Raw genomic sequence first — 23230 nt, 5'->3', positions numbered from 1 at the left:
AAGTTGGACCTGGGGTTATCCACTGACAGAAGCCACCATGAAGGGCTGTTACAGAAGCAGAGCTTGCTGGTCAAGGGGAGGGCATGTCCACTGAGGATGGGGTGCAGGGTAGCACAGTTGGGTGACTGTTTTCCAGCAAAGCTCAGCCATGGGAGTGTGGACAGAAAGTCAGGTCGCTGTTGTGAGTCAAGCTGGGGGTCTCGGTGCTGGTCAGATGTGAGAGTTGGAGTCAGGGCTATGAGTAGTTAAGGTGGTGGCCGCACATGCCAGAGTGGACAGAGGAACTAGTGAAGCTAGGATTGATTGGTGAATGGGGTCATGCCGCTGGCTGGTTGCTGGGATGATGTTTGGCAGCAACAGGAACAGAGGTGGGAGAGGTATTGGGGTGTGAGTTTCCGTAGAGCTATGACCTCTGATTATGACGGAGTCTGGCCATATCCTTTGAGGTAGATGACTGAGGCGACCTAGTCTTTGGGTCTAGAGGTCAAGGATAGCTCTTGAAGTTGCCTAGTGTGGTGGCGACAGCAGGGCTGGAGATGAGATAGGTTTGTGCTGGTTAATTTTGTCACCTGGCAGTCAGGAACCTCAACTGAAAAAGCTACCTCTATTAGATTGGCCTCTACGCAAACCTGTAGGGCGTTTTCTGATTGACATTCATGTGGGAGGGCCCAGCCTACTGTGGGCAGTGCCCTCTCTGGGCAGGTGGACCTGGGTGTTTCAGAAAGCTGGCTGGACTTGAGCCTGGCGAGCAAGCCAGGAAGCATCATTCCTTTGTGATCTCGCCTTCATTTCCTGCCTCCAGGTCACTGCTAGAGTTCTTACCCTGGCTAAGTAGACCAGACTGGCCTGGAACTCGGAGACCTGGCTCCTCTGCCTCCTGAATGCTGGAGTTGAAGGCACAGGCTACCACTCCCTGCACTGGTTCAAAGTCTAGTATAGGGCAGGCTTCCACTAGATGTTAACCTTGGCAAGCTGGATTTTTAATTATTATCATTCACATTTATTTATTTATTGTTTGAGTAGGTGATGTGAACCTTGGAGAAGCTAGGTTTTAAAAAAATATTATCAGGCCAGGCGGTGGTGGTGCACGCCTTTATAAAATTACAGCACTTGGGAGGCAGAGGCAGGCGGATCTCTGTGAGTTCGAGGCCAGCCTAGTCTACAGAGTGAGCTCCACGATAGTTAGGGCTACACAGAGAAAACCTGTGTCAAAAAACAAGCAAAAATGATCATTTGCATTTTATTTATTTATCATCACATGCGTTTGTGTGCATGTGTATGAAGGTCAGAAAACAGCTTGCAAGGCTCTGTTCACCCTTGTGTGTGGGTCCTGGGGCTGGAACTCCATGTACAGATATGGAGGAAGTGACAGTCTAAACACTGCCACTGTTAGTAGCCACCCTGAGGAGCTGGATAGGAGCAGGAGACTTGTGACTGCTGCCTGGAGAATGCAGTCGTGTTTGTAGGGAATGGGCAAGCCGCTGTGCGCTATCTCCTTACTCTGAGCCAGTGTAGACAGAAGGGGACTGGGTGTGCTAGAATGCAGGTAAGTGGGCTTTGTAGAGCCGTGAGTACCTGACTCTTCTCTATGTTAGAGGAATGTTCAAAGTTCAGTTGACTCTTAAAACCTTAAAATAGGTGGGTGATGGCGCCATGCCTTCAATCCCAGAACTCCGGAGGCAGAGGAAGGTGGATTTCTGAGTTCAAGGCCAGCCTGGTCTACAGATTGAGTTCCAGGACAGCCAGTGCTGCACAGAGAAACCCTGTCTTGAAAAACCAACGAAATAAAACAAAACAAAAACCTTTAAGGTACTGCGAGGCGTGGTGGTACATGCCTTTAATCCCAGCACTTGGGAGGCAGAGGCAGGCGAATCTTTGTGAGTTCAAGGCCAGCCTGGTCTACAAAGTGAGTTCCAGGACAGCGAGAAACCTTTAAAATAAAATTCATTTTTTAAATATAGGTTGTCCATATGTGGTTTCTAAGTCACTGTGCAAATATTTAAGTCAAACTTGGAAATGGGTTGTTCTGACATAAACGTTCTAAGTTGAAGTGCAAGAGGCTGGAAAGATGGCTCTGTGGTTAAGAGCACTGCTTGCTCCTCCAGAAGACCTGAGTTCAATTCCCAGCACCTGTATGGTGGCGCGTAGTTATCTGTAACTCCACTCCTAGGGCATCTGATACCCTCTTCTGGCTTTGTTGGGTACCACACATACAGGGACAAAGCATCCACCCATGTTTTATAGACATACATTTTCTTTAAATTGAAGTGCAAACTTTGTGATGCCATGGAATGCTTCTTATCTCTACAGCACACTAGCAACCTCAGATGTGAGTAGGAGGAAGTGGCTGATTCCAGGAGCAGAGTACTCCATTTTTACTGGGCAGCCTCTGGACACCGGGGACAGGAAGATAGATAACCAGCTGGAGGAAACCCGTGTTCCTGGGTGAGATAACCACTGAGGCCGGTTGAGGAGTGCTTTCATAGAGATGCAGCTGTCTTCTCTAGAGGAACTAGTCAGAAGTTGGGCTGAGAAGCGGGTGGGGAAGGACAAGAAACAGTTTTCGTTTTGGGGTTTCTGCCTTCTCTTTGAAGTTGGACCTGAGGTTTTTCTTGGATTGTGAAAGCCATATGGGGGGGCTGGAGGAGAGTGGACAGGGTGTGAATCAACTGTCTTTCAGAAGTGGGGTTTGCTCACTGTGGAAAGGGGGTATCCACTCAAGATAGTGTTGATGAGGAGATGCAGCTAGGTGACTGTCTTCCCACAAAGCTCAGCTGTGAGTGTGGACAGGACGCCGTGATCAAACTCCTGATCCTCCGCTTTTCACCTCTTGTGCTGGGATTCTAGGCAGGCGCTGTTACATCCAGCTCGTTAATTTTTTACTGTCTTAACTTCGAGCCTGGTTTATGCGTTTGCTTGTTTCTCTCTCTCTCTCTCTCTCTCTCTCTCTCTCTCTCTCTCTCTCTCTCTCTCTCTCTCTCTTTCTTTCTTCCTTTCTTTCTTTTTTGCTTGTCTAGAAAGCAAAGTAGGTCCGGCAGTGGATCCATCTCCCCAGCCCTGAGAGGCTAATGCTTTTAGGATGTTTTACCTTCATAGGCCCTGCAGTGCTTCTCTGCCTGTGCTCAGGGCACAGTGCAAGCTTGTTAGGGTGGTAGGATGGTCCTCACACTTTTGGCATAGCCAGAGCAAGCTCAGTCATGTACTCTGGGTACCATACAGATAGAAACTTCTGCATGTGCTAGGATGTTTAAAGGATTAAGAAGCACTGGCTTCCTATGTACAGGCTGAGTTAAGTATTTGCATTACATAGCATACATAATGGAGACTAGTTGTGAACTCTCCGGTTATTTCCCCTACTGTCCTAGTAAACTTAGCATGGTTTGCTAATAACAAATTAACATAGACTCAAGACTTACATACATTTATGAATTTCTCCAGTTCAAGTGCCAGCATGACAGAGGTCTTGGAGAGAACCCTCTTCCTTGCTGTGTTTCACATGGCCTGCTCTTTTTTGTTTTGTTTTGTTTTTCGAGACAGTGTTTCTGTGTGTAGTTTTGGTGCCTGTCCTGGATCTCTCTTTGTAGACCAGGCTGGCCTCGAACTCACAGAGATCTGGCTGGCTCTGCCTCCCGAGTGCTGGGATTAAAGGCGTGTGCCACCACTGCCCAGCCTGGCCTGCTCTTGATGTGCACCAGAGCGCTCTTCCATTTTCTTCTTTTTCTCTTGTTTTATATATATTCTTTTCTTTTCATTTTTGGAAGCACATTTTGCTGTGTGTCCCAGGCTGACCTGGAAATCTTGACCATCCTCCTGCTTCAGTCTCCTGCATACTGGGGTTACAGGCTTGTGTGCACCGTCAGGCCTGTCTTCCTCCCTCTCATAAGGCCCTTCAAGCCCACTGTGGGCTCCTCTCTCATGGCCTGTCTGATCTTCATTTCTCTTTAAAGGCCCCCAACTCTAAGTACTCCAGCTAAGGGTAGGCTATTATCTGTACACTATGGGACAGGGGCTATGCAAACGTTCAGCCCACAGCAGTTACAATTGCAGCTACTGTTTTAGATACCACTCTCCTCCAGAAAAGGACTCTTCGCTTGGACGGTCACCAGCAAGCTTATTGATTAAAAAGCAGAGGGACACTCCAGACACACCAATCATGAAAGCTTTAAAGGAACTTGATGAAGAAAGAATATTTAAGAATTGGGGGACACAGACAGAGAAAGAGGATACCTCAAGTAGTAAGTACTCTTTTTAATTTAAGATTTATTGATTTTCTCTTGCATCTATGAGTGTTTTGCCTGTGGGTAGGAATATGCACCACATGTGAACCTGGTGCTCATGAAGGAGCTGGGGTTATGAATGTTTGTGAGCTGCTGTGTGGGTGCTGAGAACTGAACCCAGGCCCTCTGCAAGAGCAATCAGTACTCTTAACTGATGAGCCATCCTTCTAACCCCCTAAGTAATATTTTATTCCTTGTTTGATGTTGAAAGAAAGAGGTGTCTGCCCTTTTCCTTAATTTTTGTTGTTGTTGTTCATTTATTTGTTTTGTTTTTTGACACTGAGTTTCTCTGTGTAGCTCTGGCTGTCCTGGAACTCACTCTGTAGACCAGGCTGGCCTTGGACTCTCAGAGATCCACCTGCTCCTGCCTCCCGAGCGCTAGGTTAAAGGCGTGCGCCATCCCTGCCTGGCCCCTTTTCCTTAATTTATATTATAATCTTTAAAATTAAAATTTCAGCCAGGCATGGAAGTGCATGTCTTTAATCCCAGCACTTTCAAGACAGAGGCAGGAGCTTGAGGCTAGCCTGGTCTACATAGTGTGTTCTATTCCTGTCAGAGCTCCATAGTAAGAACCTGCCTGAAAAAATAAAATAAGATAAAATTCTCAGATAATGAAATGAAGTCCTGATTTCTGATACTGCTCCAGCCCCATTTCATAGATAACTGACCCTTAATACTGATTTATCTTGGTCCTGGCATCACATGCATCTTTCATACGAAGCCAACTGCATATTGTGTTCTGATTATTTAGAAGGCCTGTATGAGATGACTCAGTGGCTAACTGCACTTGTTCTTACAGAGGGCCTGGCTTCAGTCCCCAGCATCTACATGGTAGCTTACAACTGTCTGTTAACTCCAGTCCCAGGGAATCTCATGCCTGTAGCCTCTGTGGGCACCTGCAGTCATGTGCACATACCCACATGCAGACATACACACTTACATATAATTAAAAATAATAAAGAAAAAAGGTCTGTATATGAGCTGGGCCGTGCAGGCGTATAATCCATATAATCCCACTTCTATGTGCTAAGGTGGGGGATTGAAATCACAGGCTGCCTGGGCTACGGAGTGAATTTGTCTACATCTCTGTCTTACTTGCACATGTTGGAAAATTGTGGCAGTCATTTGATATTCATAAAATGAGGAGTAAGATGGGCAGGGGTACACGTCTATTGTCCCAGCACTCGGAGGCTGAAGCAACAGAATCCAGAGTGTCCAAAAATATAGAAAGACAAAAATTTTCCCTATCTTCCTTCTTTTTCCTGGTTACTGAGCATCTATAGAGAGGAAGAGGAATGTCTTCCAAGGTATGCTTTCCCCAAAGTTTGGTACTTCTCTCTGTCTCCTCCCTCCATTCCTCTCTCTCCACCCAACATCTCTTTCTCTTTGCCCTCCATCCCTTTCTTTTTGAGACAAGATCTCACATAGCCCAGGCTAGCCTGGAACTCACTATGTTGCGAGGTGACCTTGATGTCTGGTCTCCTGCCTCCACTCCCCAGTGCTGGGCTGACAGGTGTTCACCACTGTGCCTTGCTCCATTGCTCCTTCTACTTCCTGCCATGCTTACTTCTCAGACCTGCCAGGCACACCCTCAGATCTGTGGCGCTGCATCCCACAGCAGCGTCTCCTAGTAAATAAATTAGTAACCTGCTTCCTAAAAATAAACTCTCTGTGAGCACTCACCTTGAATGCCAGTTGCAACAGAAAACCAGGGTGCATTCATTATAAACTCCCTCCCAAGCATTTTTTATCATCATAATGCGGCACATTTGCGGATCGTTATTACAGCCTAGAAAGGAGTGTTTTGAGCAGAGCATGCTCAGTGGAGGGCCTTGTGCAGTGACAGCTGTGATAAAGCAGATGGTGGAGACAGGTCTGCCTTATTTTTTGTGTGTGTTTCTCTGATGCAGAATTAGTGAATCCTCGGCAAACTGAACCTTCAGTCAATACAGGCCGTTCCCCAGAGAAAGGTGCCCAGCAGAGACCAAAGAGACAGAGTTCAGCTTCACAAAGATCATCGTCTCTCCCACCCTCCAGTCGTAAAGCCAGCACTCCAAGTAAGAGATGAGTGTGCCTTGGGCTGGGGAGAGTGACTTTTTCCACGTGCTTTCCCGGTGTCAGTGTGCTCTCATCCCCAACAGAGGATGCTGAGCCCGGGCTCCCCGAGAACAACCAGAGAATGGAATTGTTTGAGCGCACAGATACGACAAACATAAGCTAAGAAACCTCATTTTATGCCAAGCCTGTAGTGGAGGTCGGTCATCCCAGCTACCTGGGAGGCTAAAGATCAAGGTTCAAGGCCTGCCTGAGCTACTGTGTGAGTTCAAGGCTAGCCTGCAACTTGGCAAGACTCTGCCTTAAAATCAAAAGTAAAAAGGGCTTGGGATGTAGCTCAGTGGTGGAGCCCGGGTGAAGCATGGATGGGGTCCTTAGTACCATAAGAAGTTGCTTTTGAAAATTAGAGCATGTTGATCTCCGTTGAGCACGAATTGAGACAGTTTGCAGAGGTGGGAGAAGCTTCTTAGATATCTGATCTATATCTGTCTTTGCCAGCTTTTCCTCCCCACAGTTCCAGGCTGTTCTAAAGCTTCAGCATTGACTTTCCGTGTCCACTTTCCCACCCGCTGAGGAGGAGCAGTCACTACCGCACTGGCGTTTCTTATTTCCACTTGACTTCTAAAATCTTGCAAAACCAGTTTTGAGCTACAGTGCTGATACTATAGTCTGGCACTAAAGCGTCAGCAGGGATTGCCTGTAGACATTAGAGTGACGGGTTGTTTATTTTCACTTTGTGTCCTCTTCAGTACCGTCAAGTTTTCTATGGAATGTCTTGCTTTTCTCGTTTTTTTTTCTTTTTCTTGGTTTTTCGAGACAGGTTTCTCTGATTAGCCCTGGCTGTCTTGGAACTTGCTCTATAGACCAGGCTGGCCTCAGATTTACAGAGATCCATCTGCCTCTGCCTCCTGAGTGCTGGGGTTAAAGGTGTGCGCCACCACCACTCAGCAAATTTCATTATCTTTAAAATTAGGAATAAGTTCTGCCAGCACACATAAAGACAAAAATCATATTTCTTCTTTGTTTTCTTCTTTAGCAAAAAGAGAGATTATGTTAACACCAGTGACTGTGGCTTATAGTCCTAAACGGTCCCCTAAAGAAAATTTGTCCCCAGGATTTAGTCATCTACTTAGTAAAAATGAAAGCAGTCCAATTCGGTAAGTTCTGTAAAGTTGTAGAATTCAAAAAAAATTTGATTGGTTTTCAAAACATTTTATTTATTGTTTGCATGTGTGTGTGAGCATGGGTGAGCATGTGTGCATGTGTGAGCATGTGTGCATGGGTGAGCATGTGTGCCTTGATGCGTGTGTGCACGTCAGAGGACAACTTGTGGGAGTTGGTTTTCTCCTTCCAACATGGGGCTCAGGTATTGAACTCAGGGCATCGGGTTTGGAGGCAGGTACCTTTACCTCCTGAGCCCTCCTACTGGCCCCGTTACTGACTTTGAACCATCAATATGGCTTTGGCTATTACTGATTTTTCAGTTGTCACTGGGACTCTGTGGCATTAGGTCATTGATGTGAACATCATATAAAACATGAAGTAGCCGGGCGGTGGTGGCGCACGCCTTTAATCCCAGCACTCTGTGAGTTCAAGGCCAGCCTGGGCTACCAAGTGAGTTCCAGGAAAAGGCGCAAAGCTACACAGAGAAACCCTGTCTCGAGAAACCAAAAAAAAAAAAAAAAAAAAAACAAACAAACAAAAAAAAAACACAAAAAAACATGAAGTAGTATAATATATGAAAATAGGTTGGTTTGTTTGAGACATGGTTTCTCTGTGTAGTTCTGGCTGTCCTAGAATTCTCTCTGTAGACCGGACTGGCCTTGAACTCACAGAGATCCGCCTGCTTCTGCCTCTTGAGTGCTGGGATTAAAGGCGTGCGCCACCACTGCCAGGCGAAAATAGTTTCTAACTATGGAAACTTGCTACTCCTAGATCTTCAGTGCTGACTCAGCTTTTATCAGCTTATGGATGTAGAAGAGGTTCTTTGTGCTTCTGACGAGGTGTGATACAGGGACATTTGGTGTCAGACAGTGGGTGAGGGTGACAAGTGCCTGCTGTCTGTATGCAGTGGACCTACTCCTGAAGTAGGCTAGCAGTGAGTGATGGACTAGGAAGGAAACGCCTCCTGGTTCTAGACTCAGTGGCCTAAGCACAGTGAGCCTTACTTGCCCCTTCTGAGCGCCTCCCCTGCCTGTTCCAGAAGCTTCTTAGGGAGATCAGATGAGGTATGATAGCCAGTGCTGTAAGTTTCTAATGTGGAAATAGAACTTTGTGTGAGGAAAGACACTTTCAATTTCAGTTTTGAAAATCATACAACTAGCTTTCTTTTAAGAAAATATGTAACAGCCAGGTGGTGGTGGCGCACACCTTTAATCCCAGCACTGGAGGCAGAGGCAGGTGGATCTCTGTGTGAGTTCAAAACCAGCCATGGATACACAAAGAAATTCTGTCTTGAAAAACCAAAGAAAAAGAAAAAAGAAAATGCTATTGTGTGAGTTCCTGGGGTGCCAGTTCAGCTCTCTAGTGAGATAGGAAAACTCACTTCATATTTTTCTCACAAGTAACTTGCTTCATTCACTAGATTTGATATCCTTTTGGATGATTTAGATACTGTTCCTGTGTCCACGGTACAACGAACCAATCCAAGGAAACAGCTCCAGTTTCTTTCTCTAGATGACTCGGAAGGTATCTTTTCCTAAAAATTACTAGTTAGAGTTAGAGGCATTTGTTTTCCAAGATTGCGGTGTCTTTGGAAGGCTCTGAAGAACACCTCTGCCTGAGCTTGCTATATGAGTGTTCTTGGGCAGGTTGGGAAGCAGAGGCGTAGGGTGCTGATTAACATCACCAGGACGATGCTCTACGGCTCCCTCTTACATTGTAGCTGATAAAGCTGCTCAGGTGTGGGTAATTTTCATTGAAAAACTTTAAGCCTAGAATAAATTTATAAGGTATATGAAGTCACTTGGGTAGGTCCTAACTAGTAAATATTCCTCAACTGGGGGTGGTGGCTCACGTCTTTTATCCCAGCATGCAGTTGGCTTCAGTAGGAGGATTGCTTTGGCTTCTATGACTTCGAGGCCATTTTGGACTACTTAGTGAGTTCCAGAGCAACGTGGATTAGTGTGAGACTGTCTGAGAAACTGGCCTGGGGGAAGAAAGGAAGGATGCTTCTTCTTTTATTATGTTTTAGGCCATATAGCTGTTCCTTTTAAGAAGTGAGATTGAGCAAGATATTAATATGTATTCAATCTATTAGAAAAATTAGTAAGAGACATAAGAAATTTCTTTCTTTTCTGACAGAAAAAAAGTATTTAGAGAAAGCCAGTGACAGCCCTGTTAATCAAAGCTCTTGCCCTGAATCCTTGCCAAATGGAGTGAGGAAAGTGTCCGTGAGACAAGCCTGGGAGAAGAGTAAATCAGCCAGCCTGGAGCAGTGCAAGCCCGTGTCAGCAGCACCACAGAGTAACGATTTTGAATATACAGCAAAAATTAGGACCCTAGCAGAAACGGAGCGATTCTTTGATGAACTCACAAAAGAAAAAGACCAGGTAAAACAAACAAAATTAAAAAAAAAATCTTTTTCTGGACCCAATGCTTATATCTAGGGAATAGTCCGAAGGGAATTACTGAGCTAGATGTGGTAGCATGTGCCTGTGTCTCAGCCCTTTGGAGGCTGAAGCAGGAGAATCATAAGTTGCAAGCCAGCTTGGGCTATATGGTGTGACCCTGTCTCCAAAACAAACCACTGACAGAAAAAAAGTAAAAAAAGGAAGTATGTCTTAGTCACTGTACAGTTGCTGTGACGAGACACCGACCAAGGCAACTCTTATAAAAGAAAAGAAAACAACTGGGGATTTTTTATGATTCCAGAGGTTTAGTCCATTATCGTCATGGCAGGGAGCATGCATTGACATCATGGGGGCATGCAGGCAGGCAAGGTGCTGGAGAAGTAGCTGAGAGTTCTACATCTGGATCCGTGGCAGTAGGAAGAGCAACTCTGGACTTGGCTTGGGCTTTTGAAACCACAAGCCCATCCCTGGTGACACAACTTCCTCCACCAAGGCCACACCTCCTAATCCTCCTCAAGTGCTGCCACTGCTGATGACCAAGCATCCAAATATATGAGCCTATGGGAGCCATTCTTATTTAAAGTGCCACAAAGGACAACGTTGTGTCAGACTCGTCATAGGGAATTAGCCTTGGGTACGGTACATGGGGCACCAGAACTACGCGAGAAATGTCCTTCAGCCACACTGTTGTTGTTATTAACTGAGAATGGAAGGAACTTATGTTAAGCCAAAATGGACAAGAAAATGCGAAGCTGAAATCTTTTCTTTCTCTTCTGTGTCAGAAAACTCACTGCCAGTAATTAGATTTTTTTGTTTTGTTTGAATACTTTCTCTCATTAACAGATTGAGGCAGCATTAAGCCGGATGCCTTCTCCTGGAGGAAGAATCACTTTACAAACAAGACTAAATCAGGTGAGACAGCTTAGCTGGGAGCTGCCTTGGAGGCTGGATAGATGAGTGCACTAAGGAGCACCTGAGGGCGTGGTCCACTGTGTTAGTTATTTTTCTAGTGTTGTGATAAATACCACAACCAAGGCACCTTAGAGAAGGAAGCACTCATTTGGGCTTACGGTTCAGTGTGTTAGAGTCTGTGATGGCAAAGTGGAAGGTAGGCAGCTGGATTAGCAGCTGAGAGCTTTCTCAAGCACTAACCAGAAGTAGAGAGTGCAGTGGGGATGACAAGAAGTTTTTGCAGCTTCATGGCTCCTGTTGTCCATGACACACCTCCTCCAACAAGGCCACGCCTCCTAATCCTTTCCAAACAGTTCCACCAATTGGGGACCAAGTACTCAAATGTATGAGCTTATGGGGCCATTCTCATTCAAACTACCACAACAACTGAAGCAGCAGTCAGATTTTGATGATTATAGTTAATTTGTAACTGCATGTTTGCTGTCAGGAATAAAATTAATTTTTGCCTTAAGACTTTAAGAAAATGGTGTTCTAACTGGGCAGAGGTAGCGCATGCCTTTAATCCCAGCACTCAGGAGGCAGAGGCAGGCAGATCTCTGTGAGTTTGAGGCCAGCCTGGTCTACAAAGTAAGTTCAAGGACAGACATAGCTACAAAGAGAAACCCTGTCTCAGAAAAAGAGAGAGAGAGAGAGAGAGAGAGAGAGAGAGAGAGAGAGAGAGAGAGAGAGAGGAGAGAACGCAAGAAAATGGTGTTCATGGTAGCAAATAGCATACCTTTTGTTGTTTGTTTGGTAAGATGCTGGTGACCAAACTCAGGGCCGTGGGCATGCTAGGGAGGTGCTCCACCATGGGGCTCTACCCTCCGCACAGCAAAATGCCTGTGACAGATTTTACGTTGCTGAGTAAGTGCTGCCTCCTTGTCTGATTGTCTGTCCTCCACCACCATCTGTTAATGACTTCTGAACCCCTTTCCATCTAGTAAGCACCTGGGAACAGGTGTGCTTTGCAAATGGAATGACTATAGAGGTTGGAAAGCCAGCTAGAGAGATGCCATTCCATATTCAGCAGCAGATGGTCAGGTGATGTGGCATTTTTCTGTTTTTTATATGTGCACCACATAAGTACCTGGTGTCTGTGGAGGTCAATTCAGTTCCCAGCACCCACATGGCAGTGCTCTTAACCTCTGCGCCATCTCTCCAGAGTTCTAACAAAATTGCTTTTGAGAGCTTATTGGGAGGTTATGGCAGGGGAACCTCAGCTGCTCACAGTCTCAATGGGACACTGGTCCTTCTCTATTTGGAGAAGGTTGTCCTCTGAATAAATGTGCAGTTTTGGAAGGGCTGCACATAGAGCATTGAGGGAGAAAGGAGACACATGCTTAGATCATCCTCACATCCATGAAATTTTTAAACGGATTTTACTTATTGTGTATAAATGTGTATATGTTGTTGGTGGGGCATGCACATGCCATGCACCATATGTAGAGGTCCAAGGAGTTGGTTCTTTCTTTCCATCTTTTCTTGGATCTCAGGGGTCAAACTCAGGTTGTGAGGGTTGGCGGCAAGTAATCTTACTACTCAGCCCTTTCACCATCCCTGGTTCTGAACTTTTTATTGAATAATTTATAAGACTCAACATAGAAAACTCGCAGGGAAAATGTGGCAGTACTTCAATTCTAAATCAGTGTGGAATCCTTAGTGTGTTTTACATACTGAACATCACTGTTCTGTTCTTACAAGACTTGTGAAAGGGCGTTAGTTTCTTTTCACGTATGTTACTTCACTAAGAAGGTAAGTAGCAGCAAAAAAGGGATTGAGGATGTACATAAATGAAAATTTCTTTTCGAGACAGGGTTTCTCTATGTAGCTTTGGTGCCTGTCCTGGATCTCACTCTGTAGACCTGGATGGCCTTGAACTCACAGAGATCTGCCTGCCTCTGCCTCTTGAGTGCTGGGATTAAAGGCGTGCACCACCACCTCCCGGCATAAATGAAAAAGTTAAACTGGGCCCAGAGTTGTAAAATGGCCAGCCCCACTCTGGAGTAGCACTGCGGTTGTTACTTGTGTAGCATGCACAAGGTGCTGGCTTTTATCTCCAGCGCCAGTGATAAAGGACGCCCATCTTTGCTGAGCGGCGGTGGTACACATCTTTAGTCCCAGCACTGGGGAGGCAGAGACAGGTGGATCTCTATGTGTTCGAGGCCAGTCTGGTCTATAGAGTGAGTTACAGGACAGCCAGGGCTGCACAGAAAAAACAAATAAAAATAATACCCATCCTGTTCTTAAGACTCACACTGAAGCAGAGATGGCGGCTTACATCATACGCCATCCCCGCACTTTGCAGGCTGAGGCAGTAGGATCCTAATTTGGAGGCCAGGGTAGGCTGTTAGATTCTGTCTCAGAAAATAAAATGAGTTGGGGATATAGCTAGGTTGGTAGAGAACTTGCCTATTATATAAAGGCCTGGGTTCCATCCCCAGCACCACACAAAACTGGGTGTAAGGGCTGAAGGTGTGGTTCAGTGGTGGCAGAACATTTCCTGGTATATGCAAGGCCCAGTGTTCAGTCCCCAGTAAAACACACACACACACACACCACAGTAATAATAAACCGAAAAATTGGATATGGTGATGCACTTATATGTGGTCCCAGTATTTGAGAGATGGAGGCAGGTTCAGAATTTCAAGGTCATCACCAGCCATATATTGAATTCAACATTGTTATAGACTACTTGAGACTTGTCTTTATTTATTTTTAAACCTTTAAAATATTATTTCATAGCTGGGCGGTGGTGGCGCATGCCTTTAATCCCAGCACTCGGGAGACAGAGGCAGGCAGATCTCTGTGAGTTCAAAGCCAGCCTGGTCTACAAAGCGAGTTCCAGGAAAGGCGCAAAGCTACACAGAGAAACCCTGTCTCAAGAAAAAAAAATTATTTCATATGTATGAGTGTTTTGCCTGCATGTATGTCTGTGCACTACCTGTGTGCCTGGTGCTTAAGGAGGCCAGAAGAGGGCATCATATCCCCTGGAATTGGAGTTACAGCCCATTGTGAGCCAACATGTGGGTGCTGGAAATTAAACCTAGGTCCTCTGCAAGAGCAGGAAATCCTCTTAACTGCTGAGCCATTACTCCATCCCCTACAGAGACTAGTGTTAATGAAAAGAGAGAAAAATAAAATAACCTGCTAATAACAGTTTTTTAAGTTTTTTTTCTTTTGGGATTCTTTGAGACAGGTCTTAAACTGGTTTTGAATTCATCAGCTTCCTGCCTCAGCTTCACTGGTTCTGGGACTATAAGCATGCACCACCATGTCCAATTATCAGGTGTTTGCTTGGTTTTTACAAAGAATTCATAGACTGTAGACAATGCAGATGCAAGTCGAAATCATCACAGACTTTCTGGAATGCAGAATTTATTTTGCATTTCTTTGAACCGAAGCACTTCTTCTTTTTCTGTCTGCCAGTGATTGCAAAGGCAGTATTTATAGATACTGCAAAGAGATATGTTTAAGAAATGTACTGCGGCCTTATTTATAGTGTCCCAAATTAGAAGCAACCTAAATTTCTACTGCAAGATTCCTGGTTAAACGTGTTACTTGTGAAGGAATATTGTACATTAATTTAGGAGGATATTGTTGGAAGATACTTTATAATATGCCAAGAAAGTTCAAAGGAAACAGTGTTTGAAATGTTCCATTCTGGGTTTTTCCTTTCTAAAAAGGATATGCATATATGCAAGAGAAACAGGAAGAAGGTGGTGGTCCTTCCCTTTGCTCCTCCGTCTTCCCTGTATTCTACAGTGGGCATTCAATCCTTTTACTAAAATTGTTAAATATGAATATTTCAAGTTCTAAACTGAGTGGTAGTGGTGTATGCCTTTAACCCCAGCACTCCTGAGGCAGAGGCAGGCAGGCAGATCTCTTGAGTTAGAGGCTAGCCTGCTCTACAGTTCTAGGACAGCCAGGGCTACACAGAGCAACCCTGTCCTGGGAGGAGGGGGGAGAATCAAGTTCTATGTCAGGATACCATTTGAGTCAATACAGAATAAGTGATCTAGAATGATAAATATATATCCCAGGTATCATTAACTCTACTTCTTCATTGTGATTGTGAAATCTTTTTTCCTCAAGTCTTCACTAATATTTTTTCTTTCTTTTCTTTTTTTGTTTGTTTTGAGGCAGAGTTTGTCATTGTAGTTGAGGCTGTCCTGGAATTCACCCTGTAGCCTAGGCTGGCCTTGAACTCACAATCTACCTGCCTCTGCCTCCCAAGTACTGAGATTAAAGGCATGTGGCACCATGCCCATCTTTGATAATGTTTTTATGGGAGAAGTGTTTATCAGGTTATTTGGAATATGTGTACATGGCTACTGCTGTATCCAGTATGCACCCTTCTCTGGTGACTCGTGGAGAACACATTTAGGCTCCAGAATACTGACCTCGGGTCATCGCCACCACCCCTGCTTGTGGCTGCACTGCTGTGCAGAATTCTTCCATGCCGAGAGTGCCAAACAGACCAAGGATTCTTAAAGTGCCACGCTTAATTAGAAGGACTGAGAAGCAGATTCATTGTTCAGTTTAGGAAAAATGTTGGCCAGGCGGTGGTGGTGGTGGTGGCACACGCCTTTAATCCCAGCATTCAAGAGGCAGAGGCAGGTGGATCTCTGTGGGTTCAAGGCCAGCCTGGTCTACAGAGCGAGCTCCAGGACAACCACGGCTACACAGACAAACCTTGCCTCAAAACAAACGAACAAAAAGAAAAATGTCAGAAAGATGATTTCTGTAGAAAGCAAAGCATGCCGTTTTGATGTCTATCCTTGCTCTCCTTCAACTCAAGGGTCTATAACCGGCAGTTGCCTTAGACCAGAGGACTTGGTGTGGCTTCTCATGACTTCTTTCCCGTTACTTTACCTAGGAAGCCTTGGAAGATCGTTTGGAAAGGATCAATCGTGAACTGGGTTCAGTTCGAATGACACTCAAGAAGTTTCATGTCTTACGCAGCTCTGCAAACCTTTGAGATTGGTAGTCATTAAATTTGAGACATTTTTGTTTGCACTGATGTACAGTTATGCACTCAGAAAAAGGCAAGCTCTTTTGTACTGTTTATAAGACTTCAAACAGTAGTTTTACAATCATGTTATTCTTCCACTTGGTATTTTATACTTCAAATGGCCACATATTTTCAAGATATTTTTGTTATGCTCAGGAACCTCTTGTATATTTTACTATTTAAAAAGCATTATTTTTAAATAGCGTATGTCTTCAATTTCTATCAACAATAAGGAAATGTAAACAGGAGGCGGCTTGTTGCTAAGGAAATAGTGTTATCCTTTTACAATGAACTTTGCACACCGATTTTATAAACTTGTTCTACATTGTAAATATAATTCATTTTTAAAATAAATGCTTAACAGCTTCCATAAGGATAGACAAACATGCTGAATATTAAAAAATTATAGTATAATTTGCATTTAGATTCTGTAGAAGTCTTTTAGAAATGATAACACAGTTCCTCTGTGAAACATATGCCTTGTAGTGAATAGTAGAACACTTAGGCTAGCAAGATGGCTCAGCGGGTAAAAGCACTCGCCACCAAGCCTGAGGACTGTTTTGAGTTCCAGGACCCACGTGTGAGAAAGAGAGAAAGGACTCCCGTATTGTCTACATGCACACTTTGGCACATTCACACCCTAAGAAGTAATTAAACATAAAAAAGTTAGTTTAAAAACTACGTAAATGTAAGCTGTTTGATTTTCCTAAAACTACTTTCATGTGTGAGGCGGGAAAACCATTAGAGATAGATGGAAAGCAGCAGCAGCTGGAGAGCTGGCGTTTTTGCCCGTCATCCAGGATTCAAGTTGTGCCACAACGTGGACAGTTTCCAGGGTAGCTCCAGTTCCCAGTAAGCATAAAGCTTAGCTCCCAAAGTCATCGTCCAGATATTTCCACCCCCTTAACCTCACCTGACCTACCACTCCACCCTTGCCGAAAAGAAAAACACTTGCATGCTGTAGTAACTGCTGGTCTGGACTCCGACCACTCTACCTGATACAGGACGGGACGTGTCCAGATAGAACCTGGTGTCCTTCCCACGGTCCGCTGCGGACTATAGCCCACCACATGGGTGGCATTCCCTAGCTCGCTCTTAGAGCGCTGTGTGGGTAGGAGAAGCTGTTCGATCTAGGAGCAGCAAGTATCCTGTTTGTGTTGGGACTGCCGGTAATGTCTGTACTGCTCACCCACTCACTTTCTGGTGACCAGTCCGAACCCAACACCCATACATTTGTGCTCGGGATCTGCAGATAGACTCATCTGAGCTCTCATAGTTGATTTCCAGGGCCAGTGCTCAGGTTTTTTATTTTGGTTTGCCTCTGAGTCCTTTCTGTGTATGTAGCTCTTCATATATATTTACAACGAACCAAGACATCCCAGCAATTCCATTAAGGTGTGTATGCCTCAGCAGGATTTCAGGTGGTCTTTGAACATTTTCTCACCAAAGCTTTACCTGGCAATGTTCTATGTGTGGGAACTCTCAGGTAGGACTGAACCTTTGAATTCACATTCAGTAACCAGTTGAAGACTTAGTCAGGATTTCTTATCATTAGAAGCAAGTGCCTTTATTCTTGATTTTTCTTTTAGCCTTTAAAAAATTATGTTACAGTAAAATAAGGTTAATTTTAATCAAGCTCCTGTACAGCTTGTATCTAAAGCTTATAAGGGGATAGCCTAATTTTTTAGGTGCCCCTGTATGTGACATGCAGGACTAATGAGCTGGAGTGTAATATGCCCAGTGGTAGAGTGCTTGCCCTGCATGTGAGGGCACAGGTTCTCTCCCAGCACCAACAAACAAGACAACTTGAACAAGCTAACGGTGTTTTTGTATATCTCATTGTTCTCTCCTTTTATTATACAGTCTACTACATTCTCAAGAAGCAGGAAATTGCCACTTCAGAAGAGGTGGTAGCTTTATCTTGCCAAGGAGTTATCTTCTTAGGTGCCTATAATTGGCTTATTCCAAAAAAGGCATTAAGTTCCATCAAAACATCTTCTGTGCTTCTCAGAAAGCATATGCTTTGGTTTTGAAGTGTGTAATAGATTTAAACTATCAATTACTTATTTGAAAAAGAAATTTTATTCTTCTTCATAGCTATGAAGAAAGACACCAAGGAAAATTCTTGTAACCGCCCTCTATATATCTTATAGACACTTGAATAAAAATCAAGTTAGCCTAAAAGTGGAGAAGGTAGCGGGGGTCTTAAAGAGCATCTGCTTTCCAAGGGAGGCATACTGTTTCTGTGCTGGGTTGTGCTGCAGCTAGGAAAATAAAAAACCTCAGTGAGTTTGCAGCTTCTGGGAAGTGCCTTTTAAAATGTACATAGAAAGTAAACTCTCCTGCTGTGGAGATCTGCCCCTTCCTTCTCACGCCAGTCTAGAGCTAGGGATGGCTCCAGATGAGGCCTTAGCTTTAGATGATGTGCCTCTGCTGGGGAAGGGAGACTTGGAGCCAGACAGACCGGGTCACCCCTGGCTCAGGCGGCTCTCCTCAGTTTAAAGAGCAAATGATAGGAGGCTGATAGCCTGTCAGTGTTAGTGTGCACCAGACAGCACGCTTCAGATTCACCAGTTCCTGGGATTGGGAGGTGGTGGGCTTGCTTTCTTTTTCCTTTTTTTTAAGGCACGCAAGGGCCACACACATGCTTGACAACTCCACCACTGAGCTGTATTCCCAACCCAGTGATTTCTTTCCAACGCTGATGATTTTGTCCCAGCTGCTACATTGGGTTGTCATCTGTGTTAGGTGGTCTGTATTGTCTTTGCTCTTTGGTAAAAATCAAGAATTTTCTTGGATTTTAAATGTATTTCCTCAGTATGTTATTTATTGGTTGACTAAAAATTGTAAAAAGTTAACCCATCAAACGTAAATTCAGAAAGCATTTTTATCTTAATGGATGGAAGGGAATTATTGGGCATAAATATTGGCTTTTTTCCATTATAGTTTATTGCTAGTTTAACAAAAATAATTTCCCCCTAAAATGTTTCATGATCAGACCTCTAGCAAGGTTGGACCACCTGGAAGAGGTGCCTGCTACTGAGCCTTAGATTTATATGGATTTACAAGCATCGAGAGACTAGGGGACCCTTTTAACCTAGAAAAGCCAGGTGCTTTGCCAAACGCCGCTTGTCCTTTGAGGCCTGCACCCAAATATGTAATAAAATCAGACATCTTCATTGCCTTAGGTCTCACGAGACTCAACGGTTTCCACTAATTTTAAATGTGCCACTTTGTGCCGCAAGTCTTTAAGAACCTTAAAAAGAGTAAGTGGCATGTAGAGACCCGTAGGCGTCATAAACGGAGATCATTCATCCATAGGTCATGCACACTTTGGGATGTTGCTAGTCTGGCTAAACCCCTGGTATTGCACAGATTTTGCCAGAAATAATTTCCTGCCCTGCCAAGAGCAATGTGGACGTTTAATACCTTGCCAAACTAGTCCAGTGCTCTTAGGACCTGCCTAAAAGCCTTTTCCCGTCTGATTTGCCCTTTATTTCACTGGAGACCTCAGATACATGAGGAATCAAGCCATAACTTTGCATTTGCTGAACATTACCTACCATGCCTTCACTATAAGACTTCAGAGGTAATTGTATTTTACTTACATTGCCTACTTTCACTGTAACAGTGACCCATAATGTGAAAAACAGTTGCTTATACCGTGCTGCTGATGGTCAGGCAAGTGCTTGTCATAGTTGTTTTTTAAAATATGGTCAGACACTGGAGTGGTGAAGTTGTAAGCTCCGTGAGAGCAGGGACCATGTCACCTTCCATCTTGCATCTAGGCACTCAATAAATATTTGTGGATATGAGCCGTCTCGTGGTATTTGTGAGTTCATAATGGCAGTGAGAGCCAGCTTTTAATGATGGCCTTCAAGTTCCGGGAGTTGCCTGTTTGGTTAACAGTCACGGAAATACTAAAATTAATAAAGTCAATTCCAAGCAACCAATAGCATAGAGCCTCACTCCGGAGATGTGTATGTGTCTAAAAAACACCTCAGGGCACCTTTGGGTGACTCCAGAGTTGAAGTATTTGGTGAACACCTTCACTTGTCTTCACACGTCCTGTAAACCGCCTTCCTTAGCCCTCCCAGTCTCTACTCGGCCCCAGGGGATGAACAGCTAGTGTGGTCCTCTGCTCCTCGCATCTGGGACACCGGCTCGGGGCGGCATCAAGGGGGAGCACGGCTTGTCTCTCTCTCGCCCGGATGGTCAGCCATCCCTAGGTGTGTGTCAGGTGTGCTCTTTTTAGTTCCACGACGGACACTTTTGACCCACAGGGCTGTCCTTGTGCAGCCCACAAGCACCCTTAACCTTTTCCTTGGACTCTCACCCATGTGGCGGCCGGAGCGTCCTCCGGGAGAGGCGCGTCAAGACGAAGCTGTTTCTGGCCCCGATCCCGCTCTCTGGGAGGTGGGACCCGAGCCGCACGGACCCGAGCCGCAGAGGCCACGGCTCCCTCTGCCGATGGCCCGCGGGCCTTTTTTTTTTTCTTTACTTTTTCCCGCCCGCCCGCCCGCCCGCCCGGAGCCTTGGGCGAAGGACTCGACGGCCGCAGGCAGAGAGCCCGGGGTTCCACGCGCGCGGCCCGCCCCAGGATTCCCAGCGCCGCGTGGCTTGCTTTCGCCACAGCCGGTCCCCTCAAGCGTGTGTCGTCTGACTCCTGAGGAGTTCCATCAACAACAACAACACCAAAACCCCTCCCGAAGCCGCCAGCTCGCCAGCTCCCCGGCCCGGGTCCCTCCCCGAGCGCGCGGGCGCGGACGCGGGCGGTGCGGGGCCGGGAGTCGGCGCGGCTCTTCCGGCGCAGGCGGGCGGCCCCGGGCTCCTCCGCGCCGCGCCCCCGCCGCTCCCCCGCGCGGCCTGAGGAGGCGCCGCCCGCCGCCGCCCGCCGCCGCCGCCACTGAGGGAATGCGAGCCGGGCCGGCGCGCGCGGGAGGCAGCGGCCGCTGAGGCGCGTGGGGCACGGCGGGCGGCGGCGGCGGTGCCGCGGCTCCGAAGCGCTCCAACCCGGCCCGGCCCGGCCCCCGCGATCCGACCCCCGTTCCCCGCCCTCAGCCCGCGCTCACAGAGGCCCCGGCGGCCCGAGTCCCGCGCCGGCACGTGCGCCGCCGCCACCGCCGCCGCCGGCCCGGAGCATGCCCGCCGCCGTCCGGACGCTCGCGCGGGGCCAGCTGGCGGCGGGGGCGCGCGGGGCCGCGGGGTGCAGCCGGCCGGCCCGGGGCCGTGGGGCCCGCGCTAGCCGGGACGCGGCTTGAGGCGGCCGGCGGCCGAGGAGCCTTGGTTGGAAGCGCGGCCGGTGGAGCGGGTGAGTGAGCCGGTGGCCCCGGGTGGTCCGGTGGGGTGGCGGGGTTGGCGGGGTGGCGGGCGGCCCTTCCGGGGGGCCCCGAGGCGGGGGTCGGGGGGGGGAGAGCCCGCAGTGCCGGGCAGCGGCGGGGCGCGCGGCCTGCTCTCTGGGGGCCCTCGGGACGCTGCGTGGGAGAGCCGTGGGAGGCTCGGGACCCCCCCCCCCTCCCCATTCGGACTGTTAATGCTGATTTTCTAAATTCCTCCCTGGTGGACCGACACCCCATCCCCCCCCACCCCCAGTGACAAGTGTCACGGCGGGTCAAGGAGTAGGTGTGTTTGCGGGGCCGGGCTTGCCCCAGGGGACCGCGGCTCTCCGGGGCTGCTGGCACCAAGTGCGGGGCAGAGCCAGGGGCTGGGTGGCTCCTGCATCCACGCAGCAGGACATCCCTGCAGTCTCGCTTGGCCCGGTGGGCACTGGCGCCCGAGGATGGGGTGTGGCCCCTCTCCATCCCGGAGCTCCCTTTCCCGATGTCCTGAGAGAGGCTAATTCTTAGGGTGTGTGTGTTGGGGGGGGGGGGGTTGGGGATCCTCTTCCACACACCTCATATCCTTTCCCACCCGTGGAGAGACTGATGGGGAGCTTGCCAGAGGGAAACTTGATGTTCCCCTTCCCCCTGCCCCCCATCCTAAACGCTTATCCCAAGTGAAATTTCCGTACAGATGTCATTTCAATCAAGGCCGCTAGCTTTGTCCCCTTTTGAAGTAGCCTTCCTGCTTCTGCCTTGAAATCAATCCCAGAGTCCTCCCTTCATTCCCCCTCTTTATCTCTGAAACTCTTGGGCCTACCTGCCTCCCAATTCTAGATTCTTCAAGAGACCACAACTGAGCATCGTCCTTGGTCCACTACCAATTCTCACCTCTGCCCCATCCGAGAGCCCCAACTGATAGGTAGCAGATAGTGTTCCTCTTCATTTGTATGGCGGCCGCCACCCAGCCTCTGGACTCCTCTCTCTGCCGTGAACCCCCGCAACTGCACTTTTATCGGTGTGGCTCTTATCACTGCCTGCTTTATAGATACTTTTGTGCTTAGCTTATCTCCCCTGCTGACTTGTACGCTTGCTCCCAGGTGGAAGTTTGATTCCCCTCTGGTCTCCCACTCCCGCATCCTTCCGACACAGCAGAAATTCCTTCTGACACTTGCCTCCCTGACTGACCCCGGCTTCGTCTGGTTTCTGGACTGCTATGGTCCAGCTCTTTTCCTCCCGTGAAGAGACTGTGTTCTGGGAGTGGACTAGATGCCCAGACCACTCCCACTGCAGAGAGACACAATGACTTGGAAGGGCTGATCTTGGAGGGAGGGACTGTTGCCAAAAGGCTGGCACAGCACATTCGCTGCTGTGGAGATGACCAAGGCCTGGCTGTCCATTCTCCAGGTGGGGAATGTTGTATGGGCAGCTAGCTCTCTTCCCTTCCCTTCCCTGCCTGTGCCTACTTGAGAGGCTCCAAGGGTAGAGGATGGGAGTTGAGGAGCGCAGAGGTCTGGATTCCATGCTTGGCTTTCCCTGAATTTGCTGTGTGAGTTAAAAAGTTGGGTGGCTTTTCTTGGTCTTGGTGGTTTCTTATGGAATCCAAAATTCCTCAGCATGTACAAGACTCTGGGGGCATCTGGGCCCTGTTTATCCCAGCTCTCCCCTCTGACGAGTCTTTCCTCACACTCTGGATTCCCTTGTGCGGTTCCTGGTCTCTGTGCGCCTTTTCACCTCTTCCCTGCGGGAGACTGAGCTAGTCTGTCTTCCCTGGTCTTGGCTGGAGGTTGATCCCTGCCTTCCAGCTCTTCGTTGGCCTGATCTGACTTACCGCGTGAAATGAGACTTCTGTTTCCACATGCCTCCCTGCTAGACTGTGACTTCCCAGATGGTCAGGGCTAAATCCTTTTTCCTTGTCCCCAGTGCTTCACACCCAGTAGGCACTTAGGGAAATCTTGTCTAGATGGTGAGAGAGTGACCACCAAGAGCCCTCCTTTGTTAGAGTTCACGTTGGCCCCCTTCTCTCTCACACTGCCCTCCTCCGTG

The 23230-nt window shown here is 47.3% G+C and overlaps 2 protein-coding genes across 6 annotated transcripts in view; both read left to right on the top strand.

The window, feature by feature from the left end:
* Positions 1-19681, top strand: part of Mphosph9 (M-phase phosphoprotein 9) — a 63996-nt gene extending 44315 nt beyond the window's left edge. For 4 of the 5 annotated variants that reach the window (XM_052755434.1, XM_052755433.1, XM_052755436.1 and 1 more), the window contains 8 exons: positions 2311-2445; positions 4060-4235; positions 6188-6334; positions 7369-7489; positions 8917-9020; positions 9636-9883; positions 10748-10816; positions 15732-19681. In XM_052755434.1, coding sequence (XP_052611394.1) covers positions 2311-2445; positions 4060-4235; positions 6188-6334; positions 7369-7489; positions 8917-9020; positions 9636-9883; positions 10748-10816; positions 15732-15833 — 1102 coding nt within the window. In that variant the 3' untranslated portion in view covers positions 15834-19681. Of the gene's footprint in view, positions 1-2310; positions 2446-4059; positions 4236-6187; positions 6335-7368; positions 7490-8916; positions 9021-9635; positions 9884-10747; positions 10817-15731 lie in introns of those variants that run through there. The other variant, XM_052755437.1, reaches the window with a different exon arrangement.
* A 1374-nt stretch (positions 19682-21055) lies between these two features.
* Positions 21056-23230, top strand: part of Pitpnm2 (phosphatidylinositol transfer protein membrane associated 2) — a 134263-nt gene continuing 132088 nt past the window's right edge. The window contains 1 exon segment of the mRNA XM_052755423.1: positions 21056-21177. The gene's annotated coding sequence lies outside the window, so the exon portion shown is untranslated.

The sequence above is a fragment of the Peromyscus californicus genome, unplaced genomic scaffold, assembly GCF_007827085.1.
Source record: "Peromyscus californicus insignis strain IS unplaced genomic scaffold, ASM782708v3 Scaffold_2__1_contigs__length_46816999, whole genome shotgun sequence".
Lineage (NCBI taxonomy): Eukaryota > Metazoa > Chordata > Mammalia > Rodentia > Cricetidae > Peromyscus > Peromyscus californicus.
Note: the sequence above shows the minus strand (reverse complement) of the source record. Positions and strands in the feature narration are given on the sequence as shown.